This window comes from Peromyscus leucopus, chromosome 8b, assembly GCF_004664715.2.
Source record: "Peromyscus leucopus breed LL Stock chromosome 8b, UCI_PerLeu_2.1, whole genome shotgun sequence".
Lineage (NCBI taxonomy): Eukaryota > Metazoa > Chordata > Mammalia > Rodentia > Cricetidae > Peromyscus > Peromyscus leucopus.
The window spans coordinates 85,307,519-85,324,837 of NC_051086.1; the positions used below are offsets into that span (position 1 = coordinate 85,307,519).

The 17,319-nt window shown below is 47.3% G+C and overlaps 1 protein-coding gene across 11 annotated transcripts in view; it reads left to right on the top strand.

The window, feature by feature from the left end:
* Nucleotides 1–17,319, top strand: part of Bptf (bromodomain PHD finger transcription factor) — a 111,120-nt gene that overhangs the window by 90,110 nt on the left and 3,691 nt on the right. For 8 of the 11 annotated variants that reach the window (XM_028865211.2, XM_028865210.2, XM_028865213.2 and 5 more), the window contains 7 exons: nt 1,467–1,549; nt 1,752–1,977; nt 6,210–6,556; nt 8,803–8,976; nt 9,643–9,835; nt 11,310–11,394; nt 13,499–13,685. In XM_028865211.2, the coding sequence (XP_028721044.1) occupies nt 1,467–1,549; nt 1,752–1,977; nt 6,210–6,556; nt 8,803–8,976; nt 9,643–9,835; nt 11,310–11,394; nt 13,499–13,685 (1,295 nt within the window). The remainder of the gene's footprint in view (nt 1–1,466; nt 1,550–1,751; nt 1,978–6,209; nt 6,557–8,802; nt 8,977–9,642; nt 9,836–11,309; nt 11,395–13,498; nt 13,686–17,319) is intronic. The other 3 variants (XM_028865214.2, XM_028865219.2, XM_028865220.2) reach the window with 1 other exon arrangement.

A 17,319-nucleotide genomic window follows, 5' to 3' on the forward strand; every position in this document is an offset into this window, starting at 1 on the left:
CTCAAACGTTAAGTCATTTACTGGTTCATCCCCATCCTGTCCTCAGCTCCAGCGAGTCCAGGTTCTCTCTCAGACACGGGCTCAGCAAGGTGCTGTGCCCCAGCAAATCCAACTGCATTTACCCATTCCAGTTGAGCACAGCAGTGCTGTGCAGACTCAGCAGACTCGGAGTGGTCACAGTGCAGGCAGCCAATGTGCAAGAGCACTTGCAGAGGGTTCAGCACCTCAGGGAGCAGCAGCCAAAGCAGCAGCAGCAGCAGCAGCAGCAGATAGCAGTGGAGTGTGGACACACCCTCCACGCTTCTGACCAAAGGGAATCATTCAGAAACAGGGGAAGTCAAGGAGTCAAAGCAGCCTGTTCAGTAGCCAGAATTATGTGCTGTGCGGTAGACTTAGTGCTTTGGTTGTGGTAGGCTTCCTGAATGAGACAAGGTCACCAATGGGCAACCTTAGAAGACCAGAAACACTGCTTGCCGCTTCTGGTTTGGAACTCCCTAATGGACATGTAGCATCAGGGCTTATTAGAAACCACTTTTCCCTGGTAGAAAACCAAGTGGTAAGGCCGCCATCACAGCGTAGCGTTTCATGTGAAGTCATTTGATTGTGAGTGCCGTTCTTTCATTTGCCTGTGACTAGGCAAATTGTGGGCAGACTGAGTCCATTTGCATTACTTGTCACACCTTGTAGAAATGCCTTAAACCCAGATGGTTGTCCATAGCTCCCATGTAAGGTGGTGGGGTGCTGCAGGGGCATCTTGGCGTAGTAGCTGGGTGCAGTGAATCACTGTAGACAGCTAGTGTTCTGCCCGAACGAAGCTGGTGACCTGCAGTCTTCCTGAGGACACTCCCGCCAGCAGCCACGTGCCCCCGTTAATATTAGGCAAGAGGTTTCGAGTCTTATCAAGCTCTGATACACTGTTTTCTCCCTGAGCTCTATCTACATTAAAGCTCGTCTCTTTCCAGCCACCTGGGATTGTTAGGATTAAATTCCATCATGTATCTGATTGTGAAGGTGTAAGTTAATATTTCTGTGAGCGTAAATCCTCTGTGACATCTTCAAATCTCAGCTCTTGTATTGTTTCTTCTGTAAACTGAGTGTTAACTCCAGTACCAGTCTTCCAGATCTTTGTAGGGGGCAGGGTCCTCTTGTGATGCCCAGTGGGTGAAGCCCTTTGGAGCTGCGTTACTCACTATTTAATCTCAAACAAGTTGGTTGATTTCTTTGTGTCTCAGTATTTATTTAGAAAAAAAATAGGTTACCATGGAGAATAAGCCCTGTCAAGTGCTTGGCTTAGGTCAGTACTTGATGCACAGTAAGAACCTGGGACCACCTAGCAGGGTCTTTCTATCTGTATTAGTCAATTCTTACCAGTTCCAACACTAATGTGTGCTGTTTTTCTACCAGTGTGCTAACTGAACTTGTGTCTGTTATAAAATGTGTATTTATGGATTTGTTCTGTTCTCAAGGTGGTGATGAAGCATAATGCTGTAATAGAACATTTAAAACAGAAAAAGACCATGACTCCAGCTGAACGAGAAGAAAATCAAAGGTAGGGAGAGACACAGGGCCCACCTGAGACTGCGCAGTTTGGTTTGGCTTTGGTCTTAGCCAAGTTTCCTGCCAGGAGTGGCTCACCGTCACTCCTTGAATCTCTGCAGTCCGTTTGTCCATCGTCTAGGGATGTAGACAGATCGTGCCTTACCTTTCAGGGTGAACCCCCAGTGTTACAGAGGTTGTGTGTTTTTCTCTAGAATGATTGTGTGTAACCAGGTGATGAAGTATATTCTGGATAAGATAGATAAAGAAGAAAAGCAGGCGGCAAAGAAGCGCAAGCGCGAGGAGAGCGTGGAGCAGAAGCGGAGCAAGCAGAACGCCAGCAAGCTCTCTGCTCTGCTCTTCAAACACAAGGAGCAGCTCAAAGCCGAGATCCTGAAAAAGAGGGCACTCCTGGACAAAGAGCTGCAGATCCAAGTGCAGGTAGGAGCGGGCGCCACCCTTCTCCCCTCCCATCTCTGGTTCAGCCTGAAGCTGCAGCTCCCTTCCTACGTGTCTACCCGTGTGTTGTAGCATGGAGAGTAGAAGGCATGCTTAGCTTCTGAGATGAGGCAGGCCTTTCTTTCTAAGTGTGTCTTCCTCCCTCCAGTCCCAGAGGGCTGAGCTGTCTTGTTTGTTTGTTTGTTTTTGATTTTCGAGACAGGGTTTCTCTGTGTAGCCCTGCCTGTCCTGGAACTCACTGTGTTGACCAGGCTGGCCTCAAACTCAGATCTGCCTGCCTCTGCCTCCCGAGTGCTGGGACTAAACATGCGCCACCGCCGCCCGGCATCGGGGGAGCTATCTCAGCCGTGCTGTGGCTTTTATGGTCTGTGTCATCACTCACCAAGAACACATTTCAGAAGAATGCAGAGGAGCGTGAACACAGGAAAACAAACGCCCATTCATTAAGACAATTTTTCCTCTCCTTAAAGTGACCCTGTAGGCACAGCTATAATCAATTCGTGCATATTTCCAGAGCTTTCTGATAAACAAGTAGCCTATTGAAAGTATCCCATAAGGTATCCTGTACATGTTAAGACAATACCCATCAGACCAACAAACAACCTTACATAACCTGAAAGCCTGGTGTCTTCCCACAGAAGACAAATCAAACAGGGCCAGCAGTCAGCTTGTTGGTTGGAGGAAGAAAGAAGACAGAATTGGTACCTTGTGTGATGCAGTTACTACAGCGACATCCCCAGGGAAAGCATCCTCACCTTTTTAACAGAATTAAGGTTGCCAGCATCAGTATTGACACAGAGTACAACTGTTGTCACAATATCCTGAGGAAGAGAGCCCATTCACAGTAGAATCAGAAAACTTAAAATACAGCTTCACTCTTGCTGCCATGAAACAGCTCAGGTAAGAGAGCTGTTCACAGAGCATCAACCATGTAAATCACAGCCTCACGCTTGATATTAAGTCACTGCTCAGGGTCTGGTGAGGTGGTGCACACCTGTAATCCCAGCCCTTGGGAGGCATTCAAGGACAGCCAGACCTACATGGTGAAACTGTCTCAAAAAAAAGTAACTCAGATATATTAAAATTTTAAATGCAAAACAGAACACAAAAATACTGGGGAAAAAATACAGTTGCCATTTTTGAAGTCTTACAGAGCAATTCTTGCAATTGTTTTATTCTTTCTTTCATTTCATCTTTTTATAAACATCTACATAATGACTCTGCCTTTGGTTTATTTCAAATAGGATCTCTCTTTAGCCCAGGACTGGCTTCAAGTTCCTGGGCCTCCTGCTGCAGCCTCTTTTTTTTTTTTTTTTTTTTAAAGGTTTTATTTATTATGTATACAGTGTATCCCTGCAGGCCAGAAGAGGGCATCATATCTCATTAGGGGTGGTTGTGAGCCACCCTGTGGTTGCTGGGAATTGAACTCAGGACCTTTGGAAGAACAGCCAATGCTCTTAACCACTGAGCCATCTCTCCAGCCCTGCTGCAGCCTCTTGAATGCTAGGATAACGCCTGTTCCTCATGTCCAGGGAAGGCTCTCCTTAGGATGAGTAGGACTCCTTGTGGAGGTGCAAGGAGTCCATGCAGTTGGCCTTACACAGCCACTGTGGAGCCGCTGGAAACCGCATGGCTAGGACTGGAGTGAGAGCAGCAGGCTGAAAGGAGGCTAGCTGCACTTCTCACAGCCTTCTTAAGCAGGAGAGAGAGAAAGAGGGTTGGGAGAAGGCACTTATTTTAACTCGGAGGTCTAGGTGCAGTTCATCAAGGCAGAGAAGTGTCGGCAGCAGTAGTGAGACAGACGGTTAGTACATTGTGCTCACAGTCAGGAAATGGGGGAGTACATAACGATGGTTAGTGCATTGTGCTCACAGTCAGGAGATGGGGAGCGCATGCGGTGGTTAGTGCATTGTGCTCACAGTCAGGAGATGGGGGAGTGCATGCGATGGTTAGTGCATTGTGTTCACAGTCAGGAGATGGGGAGCGCATGCGATGGTTAGTGCATTGGACTCACAATCAGGAGATGGGGAGCGCATGCGATGGTTAGTGCATTGTGTTCACAGTCAGGAGATGGGGAGCGCATGCGATGGTTAGTGCATTGTGTTCACAGTCAGGAGATGGGGAGCGCATGCGATGGTTAGTACATTGTGCTCACAGTCAGGTGATGGGGGAGTGCATGCGATGGTTAGTGCATTGTGCTCACAGTCAGGAGATGGGGAGCGCATGCGATGGTTAGTGCATTGTGTTCACAGTCAGGAGATGGGGAGCGCATGCGATGGTTAGTGCATTGTGCTCACAATCAGGAGATGGGGAGCGCATGCGATGGTTAGTGCATTGTGTTCACAGTCAGGAGATGGGGAGCGCATGCGATGGTTAGTGCATTGGACTCACAATCAGGAGATGGGGAGTCCATGCTTACTCAGCGGCGCTCTTGGTTTCTCTGTGTAGCATTAGCTGACCTGGAATTCACTATGTAGACTAGGCTAGCCTTGAACTCACAAAAGATTCACACCCAGATGACAATCTTTTTGTTTTTGGTTGTTTGGTTGGGGTTTTTTTTTTGTTTGTGTGTATGTTTGTTTTGTTTTTCCAGATGAGGGTCTCACTAATTGTCCTGGAACTCACTGTGTAGACCAAGCTGGCCTTGAACTCACAGAGATCCTCCCGCTTCTGCCTGCTGAGTACTAGGGTTAAGGTTCTGTACCTCTCACCCGACTTTTTTTTATTATTCTTCCCACCCCACCCTACCGCTCAGGGTTTCTCTGTGTATCCTTGACTAGAAAACGGTGTGTGTGTGTGTGTGTTTGTGTGTGTGTGTGTGTGTGTGTGTGTGTGTGTGTTTGTCCCTGCCTTTCATCATCTCTGTAAGATTGCTGGGATTGCTGATGTAAGCTGCTACATCTGCTTTTTTACCATTCTGGGCATTGAACTTGGATTATCAAACTTTTGTGACAAATGAGAGAACCGAGCAGATGCCATAACCAACTGCTCAGTCTCTCGCAGAGATCAGGCCTCAGTTTCAGTTTCTTCCTGAGACTGGACAGGCAGTTTCTGAGGATGAGCCACAAACAAAGGACAATTAATCACTGGTGCCCCTGACCACAGGGACAAGGGAGATAGGATGTACCAAGCCTGGGCCACTGAGCCAGCACCCACGATCAGTGCATACTAAGCCAGCCAGCCTCCACAGCATCTCAAGGACAAAGCCTGGGGCTTATCCAGGCCTGCCCCAAAATGGAAAACTAGACCCCTGACCAACCTCTAGCTAATTAAAATTAACCCCTGGCTAATTAATACGTACTAATATGATTGCCACTTGCTTAAGCCAATTGTAGATGAAATGACCTATTAGCTCTAGGACCTTTCCTTGGCTATACTCAAAAGGAGCCCACACAGACCTCTCGGGATTTTCGCATTCTTGCCTTTGTGTGGGGTGGCCAGCCCCAGCATGATGGAAGCTTTCTCAAGATAAGCGCTCTTGTTGATTGCATACATGGATGGTGTTCTTTTGTGGGACTTCTCTGGGACCCTAACAACAAGCACTTTTACTCACTGAACCATCTCACGAGTCCAGGATCCTAATTTATGGCCAGCCATGTTTAGAGAAACTAGTGTTGTTTTGGGTGATGTTTGCTTATTTGTTATGGGATTTGTTTTGTTTTGAGACAAGGTCTCAAATAGGCTCGGCTAGTTGCAAACCTGCTGTGTTGCAAAGGAGGGCCTTGAACTTGTGATCCTCTTGCTCTGTCCCTTGACTGCTAGCACTGTGCACCCAAGTAGAAAATAGTGTATTTTATGCCTAGATCTCCTTTCTTAAACCCAAACAATGCTTGGGAAACAAGGACAGTCTTTCTCTTCTTCTCTTCACTGCCCGCCAGACTGTTTTGGGTCTTGTGTTAGTTCCTGTACCGACTCTCTTAGGAGGAGCTACTTGAACTGGCAGTGGTGGCGCACGCCTTTAATCCTAGACGCCTTTAATCCCAGCACTCAGAAGGCAGAGGCAGGCAGAACTCTGTGAGTTTGAGGTCTGCCTGGTCTGTGCAGCGAGTTCTAGAACAGCCAAGGCTACACAGAGACCCAAAAAGAGAAAGAAAGAACGTGAAAAGGGGGACGGTAGGGGAGCTATTTGGCAGGTGGGGATAATGTCCAGCCCCTGCCCAGGTTGCTCCTGCGTGTAATCCTGGTGGTCATCTGTCTGTGTTAACTGACCACAGGAAGAGCTGAAGAGAGACCTGAAAATGAAGAAGGAGAAAGATATGGCCCAGGTGGTACCAGTCGGTGCTGCAGCAGTGTCCACACCCTCAACGCCAGCGCCAGTGCCAGCACCACCACCGGCAGCCCCTGCAGCTCCTCCTCCTCCTCCTTCGCCTCCCTTGGCACACAGCCTGCCGCCTGCAGGCCATCCTGCAGCCCCACTGCCTGTCACTTCCCAGAAGAGGAAGCGGGAGGAGGAGAAGGACTCCAAGTCCAAGAAGAAGAAGATGATCTCTACCACCTCAAAGGAGGCCAAGAAGGACACCAGGCTGTACTGCATCTGCAAGACGCCATACGACGAGTCCAAGTAAGTGCTCCCCCAGCCTAGTTGTTGAGTGAGCAGTTGGCAGCATGGGTGAGGGCAAGCCAGTGTGAGGCTGGGCTTCCTCTGCATCAGACACCTGCCTTGACACAGTACAGTAAGGGGCTGTCCACACGCTCATGGGTCTTGCTTGTCCTCAGCAATGTCCTTTTCTGTCAAAAACAAGCTTGCTGTGGCTTCTTTGCCTTCCCGAAGCTCTTTGTGGACTTGCTCCTAAGCTGCCAGCACTGCATCTTGCAGAAGGCCATCATCGTGGCACTCTTGGCTTCCTATCTGTGATGGCTGAAGCCCAGAGTCCATCCCAAAATGGGTGGCAGAGGCATCACATCAGTTCCCTTTAAAAAAAAAAAAAAAAAAAAAAAAAAAAGCAACACTATTTTTGTCCAAGTTCCACTGTCTTATTGGAAACAAAAGCCAAAAAAGGTACATAAAGTGTTCCTTTTATCTACTTTGTGAGTTTGACGTTCAAAAATTGGTGAGCACAGCAAATGGAAGCTGTTTTTGACAGTCATGACTTGTATTTGGTGACATAAATGAGATTTAGAGATAGTAGTCCAAATATATGTTCTTGGTCCTCCCCTTGGTCATCACTGTTCGTCAGTGTTTAACTCTGACTGGAACGTGCACATGTACGGCAGTGTTCTCAGTTCCCACAGTGGACTTGTGCTTTAAAAGACGGGTTAGAACTAGAAAGTCCGTGGTGAGAGGGAAGCCCCTCGGCTCGAGTGGCACTGCCCAGTCACCATCAGTTTGCAAATGTCCAGTGGAAACTCTGCTGGGAACAAGCTGCCTGTTGAACTCAGCAGAGTGGAAACGTCTTCACTTCCCGCTGTGTGTCCTTCATTGGTGATTGTCCATCATGTCGAGAGTGGCGCCCCATGCACTAATCTCCCCAGAATGCAGCACAAGTACGTGTGCCTCGCTTTAAGTAAAACCCACTAGAGGATTCCTGAAACACACCCAGGATGAGGGACGTTATGTACAGGTCAGCTTTGCGCTGACATAAAGTGTTTGCTCCACAGATCATTTCCACACAACTTTCTTGGGATACTGATGTTGCTTAAAGTGAGGTACATGTGTACATGTGCTCATTCTAATGAGACTGCCCTGATTTTGTGGCTGTTTCACCTTTTTTTTTAGTTTGCCATTGACATTTCAACATAGCAGGTTCATTCACTCCCCGTCTTAGTTGGAGTAAGTAGTATTTTATCAAGTGCTTTGTGACCTCAGACCAAACCAGCTTGGTTTCAGCCTTGGGCCACCAGCTTCTAAGGAGAGTTACTGAAAATTGAACTCAGGTCCCGAAGTCCCTTCCAGAGCACACAGCACCTTAAAGAGGCAACCTTGAAAGTGCTCCAGCTCCTCCCCTGAGGCAGGGGCATGAGGGAGTCGTGGTGCAGAAGAAAAGGTCACTGGGAAGAGGTTGACAACTCACTGTGTGTTACTCCTGCAGTCAGGTGGCATCCCTCTAGCTTACCTTACCAGCACAACTTGATAGCCTGCACGGGTACCAGTGGTGGCAAGGCCAGCCTGGTGGCCTGTGAGCAATGCAGTCCTACACAAGCCCCTCCCACGGCTGTGCCTTGCCCCCGAGACCCGATGTCCCCCCTCCCTCGAGGACACACACTCCCCTCCCCAGACTCAGGGAGCAGGGGTGACTCCGCACAGGCCCTCCTGGTTCTCCTCTCACCATTGTCTCCTCTGACCACTCGTCTTCTCCCCGGCTGCCTGCATGCTCCTCATGCTCTCACTTCTCGGTGTCTGCGCTTCGCTTCATTCCAGCTGTAAATGTGAGCTGCACTTTCAAACCTATCTAAGAAATAGCCCTCATTGAAATGGCTTCTGCAGAATAGGTTTGACAGGTGTAAGTCTTTGATTCTTTGGCTTTGGTTTTTGTGCCTGTTACAGTTTCGCACACATTCATTAAGAGGAAGCCATTACCATCGGTGTGTTGTTAATTTTTTTTCAAATTCCAGTATGTTTTTCAAGACCCATACTTGACTAAACAGTGTGTCTGTTGAAATCGATGTGAGTGATGACGTGTCCACCCTTGGTAGAGTGTCCGATGCTGTAGTTTGCCACTGGTAGAACAGCTGGAGTTGGAGGGTGTGTAGCTGATTCATTGCAGGAATTACCCTGTAAGAAAGTGAACCAGGGTAGGGAAGACAGATTTACATGCCATGCAGCTCAAAATGACAACTACATTGTCATTTCATTGTGAATACTTTTAGGTTCTATATTGGCTGTGATCTTTGTACTAACTGGTATCATGGAGAATGTGTTGGCATCACAGAAAAGGAGGCTAAGAAAATGGATGTGTACATCTGTAATGATTGTAAGCGGGCACAAGAGGGCAGCAGTGAGGAATTGTACTGTATCTGCAGGACACCTTATGATGAGTCACAGTGAGTTGATAAGAGCATCTGTTTGACAATTCAGGAAGCCGCATTGCTCAACTGGTCACTTAATCTGAAAATGAAAAGCAGGGCCTCTCTGCTGTGTGTGTTATACACCTACATGACAAAGCCTTTCCAGTGTTTTTTCTCTCTTCCCTCTTTCTCTCTCCTTCAAAATGTATGTTGCTTCCTAGTGAATGATTGAGTTGCATTGGGGGAAATGTGGTTTATAACAGTAGATTTGATTCTTCAATATGTAATAGAAAGTAATGTGATGAAAACAGCCTGACTGTGGGCCTTCACCTTGTCTGAAGTGGTGCTCTGTTACAGACTAGAAAAGCACCCTTTGGGATGAGCTGTGGCTAGTGAAAGATTTTTTATTTTATTTTTTTTTTTGCCTTATTTTGTTTTGAGCTTTAAAATCAATCAAATGGTTTGCATTTTTTCCTCAAATTGGTTCTTTAATAGTACATAGTACTTTTAATACATGTTTACTATTGTTCTTAACATCTAAAGTACTTGGCTAACACACTGGAATGTCAATCTCCAGACATTCTGAAGTTATGTTGTCCCCAGGGATTAGCCAATTCTCAGTTGCATGATGGCTTTAAAGGTGAATTCTAAGCAGAAGGAGCCTGTTCTTCCGGCCTCACATTTCCATTTTGGATCTTGCAGATTTTATATTGGCTGCGATCGATGTCAGAATTGGTACCACGGGCGCTGTGTTGGCATCTTACAGAGTGAGGCAGAGCTCATTGATGAGTATGTCTGTCCACAGTGCCAGTCGACAGAGGATGCCATGACAGTGCTCACACCACTGACAGAGAAGGATTACGAGGGCTTGAAGAGGGTGCTGCGCTCCTTACAGGTGAGAAGCTGCCCAGGCGGCACCTGAAGATCAGACCAAGCCCACCTGACTATGAAGACATGTCTAGGGTTTGAACTCTTCAGTCTCCAGTGAGCACACTTGGCTCTCTCCCAGTGCTTGGTGTGAAGGGCTGGACGAAGTGCACTTTGGCACATGCCAGTGCCATGAGTTTCCCGATTGTTGCTTATCTAACACCATCGAGTTGAGGGCGTTGGTTTCACTTCAGTTCTCCCCACTCCCAGACAGGGTTTCTCTGTTTAGCTTTGCGCCTGTCCTGGATCTCGCTCTGTAGCCCAGGCTGGTCTCAAACTCACAGAGATTCGCCTGCCTCTGCCTCCCGAGTGCTGGGATTAAAGGCGTGCGCCACCACCGCCCGGCCAGTTCTGCTTTTAAAGAAAACTGTATCTCATAGGCATACATAAGAAAACAGTTTGATTCAAGTCTGGTTATTATTCTCTCACTAGAAATGAAAGAGGAGGGAAAATTGGGAGTGTTAGAGATGAGTCAAGACAGAATATTGGATTAAGGGGCTGGAGAGATGGCTCGGCGGTTAAGAGCACCGACTGCTCTTCCAGAGGTCCTGAGTTCAATTCCCAGCAACCACATGGTGGCTCACAACCATCTGTAATGAGATCTGGCGCCCTCTTCTGGCCTGCAGGCAAACATGCTGTATACATAATAAATAAATAAATCTTAAAAAAAAAAAAAGAAAGAAAAAAGAGAGGAGTTAGCTGGGCAGTGGTGGCGCACGCCTTTAATCCCAGCACTCGGGAGGCAGAGCCAGGTGGATCGCTGTGAGTTCGAGGCCAGCCTGGGCTACCAAGTGAGCTCCAGGAAAGGCGCAAAACTACGCAGAGAAACCCTGTCTCGAAAAACCAAAAAAAAAAAAAAAAAGAGAGAGAGGAGTTAGCTCCTGATTTAAAAAAAATTAAAAAAAAAAAAAGAATATTGGATTAAATCTCTGCTGTAGCCACAGTCACAGAGTCAGAGGAACTGGGAAGTCAGTCCCAGTTCGTGGCTGTATGACAGCCGTCCCTCCCACCTCGTTACCGGCAGTGTTAATCACTGCACACTCGGAACCTTCACCCCAGCTCACTGTAGGGACCGCTGTGCCAGCAGGAACCAGAGGGTAGGCATCATGACTCTCTTGCTGGTACCCCACACCTGTCTCCAGGGGCCTCAGACCAGAGCCACCTTGGAGGATTGTGACTGTAAATCGTGCTCATTTTAAGAAAGTTTGTGATGACCGTCTGAGTCACCTTGTGTAAACAATTTCATTTTTTGAAAGTAAAACTGACTCAAATTCTCAGGATTCCTTGATCCAGTGAGTCAGCTGAATTGTGTGTGCGTGTGCGTGTGCGTGCGTGCGTGCGTGCGTGCGTGCGTGCGTGCGTGCGTGTGTGTGTGTGTGTGTGTGTGTGTGTGTAAAATGAACTTCTGCTGGCGATAACAACACTTGTTGTCTTTATTGTAGGCCCATAAGATGGCTTGGCCTTTCCTTGAACCGGTAGACCCCAATGATGCACCCGATTATTACGGGGTTATTAAAGAGCCAATGGGTAAGTGCTTGAGCTGAATAGGAACATGCTTCTCAGGAGTCATGGGCAGCATCTTATCGTCCATGATGCTGAGGTGTCAGGAGAGTATCTTGGGCATGCGGTGTAAACTGTACCAGTCACCAGAGGTAGCTTTTGAAGCTGGGTTTCATAGGCACTGTTAGACCAAACTGTCTCAGACTCCTCCTGCCTGCACCTCCCAAGTGTTGAGGTTACAGGAAGGTACCACTGTGATCTGAGAATATCTATTGAAATTTACATGTGCATGCCTTTGAGCTAGCAACTTAACATGGGGACAAGTGTATATTCACAGCAGCAGTGTTTGATAGCATAACACTGGAAATGCAGATGCAGTGAAGCACTAGTCCAGGAGTCACTGAGTCACACCCTGTCTGAGTAGGGCTGTACAGCTGTAGGAAGAATGGGTGGGGTCAGGGAAGCCAGCCTGATGATGGACAAGCAGATCTGACAACCACCAGTGGAGAAAGAGCCAAGGGAATGGAGAGCCTTTCCCAGGAGAAAAACCACTAGTAGACAAGCTATAACTGGTCGGACCAAGAGGGCAGCTGTGTGCAGTTGCATTTCAGAATAATGCTCCAGCCGAAGATGTTTAAAAAAACTAAAGCAGAAAAATTTCCAAACCGTTGAAGCATTCCCTCCAGCTGATAGAAGAATTGTGTTTTTAAAGCCAATAAAGTGTCCTTCAAAGAAGGGAGAACATGAAGAGGATGGGAGGGAAGACCAGTGAAATCCATCTGAGGGCTGAGCGCTTGCCTTACAGACTTGGAGGCCTGGGACGTTCGGTGATTCCATCTCCCTGTTGGTCTCTTCAGAACAGTGATTCTGCTGACATCTTTGTGTGGCTTAGAGGTTGAATTTACTGGAGCTGGAGAGATGGTCCAAAGGCTAGGAGAGCTGGCCGCCTGCCAGCGGGCCCAGGTTTGAGGCCCAGCACCCAGAAAGATACATGTGGTTAGCACCATTTGTAGCACAGAGGGACCTGACTCCCTCACCCCCTGCTCAGCGCACGTACGTGGTGTTTTAAAATTGAGTAGTACTTAATTTATTAACCAACTTCAACTTTCAAAATTATTTTTGCCTTGTAGTTTCTGAGACATTGCATTCTATAGCCCAGCTGCCATCTGTTTCTAGGTTTTAAGCAATAAAATATATTCATCTTCACTCCCTTGTTTTGAAATGGGTTCTCACTCTAGTCCTGGATGCCCCAAAAAGTGTAATCCTCCTGCCTCAGCCCCCTGGGTTCTGGAATTGCTGGTGTGTACCACCATTCCCAGAGACAGTTGTATCTTTACTAAAAATGTGTATAAAAATGTTTAGATGGTTTAGAGTAACTTGAAAATGAAGATGGCTTTGAGGGCTGAGGGAACCGGCATGGTGTTACTGAGCCTAATGTAAGATCATAAAGCCCCTACACAGATGGTATTCAGAATTCTACATTGTGTTCCTACTTCAGAATCCAGTATGCATAGTTGTGTGTTTGCTATTTTACTATGCTATAAAAGATAAAGAAAAGCTGCGTGGTGGTGATGGCTGTACACACCTTTAGGCGGATTTTTGTGAGTTTGAGGCCTGACTGGACTACAGAGTGAATTCTAGGACAACCAGAGCCACACAGAGAAACCCTGTGAATAAAAACAATTTCTGCTGGACGGGGTCATGCATCCCTTTAATCCTAGCACTCGGGAGGCAGAGGCAGGCAGATATCGGAGTTTGAGGCCAGCCTTGTCTACAGGACAGCCAGAGCTACACAAAGAAACTCTGTCTCTAAACACAAAAAAAAAAAAAAAAAAAAAAAAAAAAAAAAAAAAAAAAAAAGGCAGTTGAATGGCAGCTGTTCCAAGTAGTTCATTACAAATGAAAGCACCTTCTCAGCAGCAGCCAGGAGAGGTGTCTTAGAAGTCAAAACAGAAACAGTGTTGACCAGTATAAGGCGGCCTCGACTGTACACACTAGCCTCCAGATGTGGAGTAGCGCCTTCGGAAGGATCGAAGTAAACACACATGTTGAGTTCATGAGAGCTGCAGGACATGACCTCCTTGGGAAAACCGTAAAACTTTGAAAATATTTTATGTTTTGTGTCTTTAAGACCTTGCCACCATGGAAGAAAGGATACAAAAGCGTTACTATGAAAAGCTGACAGAGTTCGTGGCAGATATGACCAAAATTTTTGATAACTGCCGGTACTACAACCCCAGCGACTCCCCCTTTTACCAGTGCGCAGAAGTTCTTGAGTCCTTCTTTGTACAGAAACTAAAAGGATTCAAGGCTAGCAGGTAAGCATGGTGTTGAGTATTCTGACGTAAATCACTGCTCCAGACTCTGTACTCTCCTATTGAGGGACTGGCCAGTGGAGTGTTCATAGTAAGTTTGTTCCTTCAAATAAAAAAATACTATTCGGCCGGGCGGTGGTGGCGCACACCTTTAATCCCAGCACTTAGGAGGCAGAGGCAGACGGATCTCTGTGAGTTCGAGGCCAGCCTGGGCTACCAAGTGAGTTCCAGGAAAGGCGCAAAGCTACACAGAGAAACCCTGTCTCGGAAAAACCAAAAAAAAAAAAAAAAAAATACTATTCGTACAGTGTCAAGACTACAACATTACACTAGGCGTGGCAATGTACAACTTTAATCCCAGCACTCAGGAGTCAGAGGAGTTGGTGAGTTTTAAGACCAGCTTGGTCTGCCTAGAGAGTGCAAGGCCAGTCAGGGCTACATAGTGAGATCCTGTCTCAACAAAGAAACAAAAAAAGACAATGGCATTATGGTCTACTCTTCACGATGGGAGCAGCCCTGTGTCTATTAATGTGGTTAAAGTGAAGTCACTTTGTGAAATACGGTCCATGGGAATCTTGTCTGCAGGACCTGTGACCAGCAGGGAGGGCTCTGGCTGCCCTTGAGCCACCCAAGGAAAAAGCCAGCAAGAGGGCTTTACATACCCTCCTTGAATTGTGTGTGCTGCATGTTAGAAGTCATCAAATGATGGTTTCTGAGTGTTTTTTCTAGGCTACACTAGTTAGTCCTCGGAATTTTTCTAAACCCTAAAAACATTGTAGCAACTTTGCATGAAGTTTTGTTACTGTGACCTTCTGCCCTTCTGTGTGTTTCTCAACTTCAACCCCATCTGAATCCCATGAAGTTCTTCCTCCTGTGGAGGCTTGGTGCCTCTCCAGTGGTCACAGCTCTCTCTCCCTGCTACCATCACCATACCATGTCCATAAGAATCCTCATCACCATACCGTGTCCACCACCTACCTGCTCGCTCAGCCCCAGACATGCAGGACATGTAGACCTTAGGTGGGCTGGAGCCTGGGCATCTATTATCTAAGGCATTCCTAAAAGATCAGTGTTGTGGGCCGTGAGTGGTGCTCAGTGACAGCACTAGCATGCCTCCTCAGGCCCTGGGCTCACTCCTGGTTGCACGCACTGACTCAGTGTTCTACCTGGGAATCTCCCTCTGAGGAAGGTCTTGGGGCAAGGTAGGTGGTTACCGAGAACTGCATTTTAGACAGAGTGTTGGAACTTGTATAGTAGAGGAATATTTTAAAAGATAATAACAGAGAGAACACTGAAATCTCATCAGTAGTGAGCAGATGGGGAAAGATCGGCTCATGAGTCCAGTGCAAACCTAATCCAGATTCTTCTAGAAAATTCAGGAGAGGTCCCAGCATATTGCCAAGAGAACCCCACACATGTAAATTCCAGATTTCAATAGAAAATCAAAGCAGCTTGGAAGTGGTGCTGGCATCTAGTGTGTGGAGGCCAAAGAGGCTGCTTGCTAGATGATTTTGCTGGGCTCGCCAGTCTCTGTGACAAAGAATTAACCATACCCAGATTGTCACGAGGGACACTAAAAACTTGTCCTTCGTCTAAAGTGAGAGTGATCACTGGAGATCACAAGTTGGAGACCTAGCAAGATTATGTCTCAAATAGCAGAGAAGTAACTGCCCATCAGGGAGCTCTGAACTCATCCACAGTACCTGCCAGGTATCACCTCTTCTGAAGATTGGCAGACACCCAAGACTAGCCAGACATGCATCGGCAAAGGAAAGGTCCTTGGTGGAGCAGAAAAATAGAGTCCAGGAAGAACAAGAACTTTTTACAGACAGCACATGCCCCTGTATCGTGTCCCAAGCAACTGTCAAGCACACTGCACCTATATCCTGGTGGACAGGTTATTGGAAAAAGACAAAATTGTAAGTGATGAAAGTTCACATCATGAAAATTATGAAATAATTTTATTCTAGAGAAGAAAAGGAAATTACCCAAGGATTCTGGTCAGAAAGTAAACCCATTTAGCACCATCATTCACTGAGCACAGCCATCAAGAACCCGCTCTGTGCTGCCCCAGGGATGCTGCGGAGTGAGGAACCTCAGCATCCTTGTCGGGAGATTGAGGAACACTGCCAGCATGCCAGGGCAAGAGGACAGATGAGAAACAGCCAGTGCACGTACAGTGCTGTAACGTTTCTAAATGGCAAGGCTAAAAAAGAGCCTCCAGAAGACAGAACAGAACAGGATTCGACTGGTGATCGGTGTTCATGGAAGGGGAGACTATCCCAGCCCTTCAGGAAATGTGGTCAGTTTACATGTGTACAGATGTAAATAGTACAGAGTGAAAGCGGGACACTTGGGTACTGGTGTAAGGAAAGGCCCTCACAGGTTACAATCTCACAAGGAACAAGACCTAGCCAGATGGTGGTGGCGCACGCCTTTAATCCCAGCACTAGGGAGGCAGAGGCAGGTGGATCTCTGATCCAGGTCTACTAAGCATGGAGTTCCAGGACAGCCAGGACTACACCAGAAACCCTGGTGGGGGCGGGCGGGGGGAGGACCTTGAGTGCCTGGCTCGGTGACTCCTGCCTTGGTGCCGTGTGTCTTTAATCTCAACTATAGAATGAGACCATGTCTCAAGAAACAAAGGAGAAGAAAAGAAAACCAGGCCTTGAGTCCAAGAAACAAGAGGTCCCAGCAACCAACCAAGAATGCCTGAAACCTACAGTGATTATTTTATGGCCAATATGTGTAACGAGTGTCCAGATCAGAAGACCGCAATGGAATACGCCCAAGATAGGAATGTCTAGGGAGAGCAAAGGGGTTTTACATGAGATAATTAGTTGGAGTTCAAAAAACCTCACACTGTGAATTAACCAAAAACGGGGAAAGGAGTGAGGGTAAGAATAATGCTTTCTCAGAAATGACTGGTGCTGCAGAGAAAGCAGGGTCACGAGAGCCTCAGCTGCCCGGATCAGCCTAAGGGGGTGTTAGTGAAAGACAGAATTGGAAATTCTAGGGGAATCAAGTGGGCTCAAGGAGAGAAGTGGGAGAGTGGCTAGGTGAGCTCACCTCTCTTTTGCCAAAGCAAAATTAAATTGGAAGAAACGAGAAGTGCAGCTATGGAATGGAGGAGGCCCAGTAAGGAGAGCAGAGGCCACTGTTCCCTTTATAAACCTGTGGGGTTGGGGCATTTCCATTCATGCCTTGTGCAGTTAGTCGTCCGATGGAATTCTTGTTCAGAGTTGAGGAGGCCTTTGGAAGGAGCTGGGATCTGAAAGCTGGGTGCTTGAGTGCTGCCCTTGTGCCAGATTTGCAGGGAGATGCCCAGAGGGGAGGGTGCAGGAAGAGGACAGACTTGACAGTCCTGGGGCTTGCAGCAAAACAAAAGGATTTGAAGAAGATAGGAGGAGGCTTAGCAACCTACGAGGGTGCGTGCGTGTGCGTGTGCGTGTGCGTGAGAGAGAGAGAGAGAGAGAGAGAGAGAGAGAGAGAGAGAGATCAAACCCAGGGCTTCATTAAGTACATATGGTAGGTAACACTGACCTGCACCCCCAGCCCTAAGGGACCACTGTGACATCTTGCTACCAAGCTGCTTACTTTCCTTGCTGTTCTGTGCTCTGCAGGCTTCTTTCTGTTC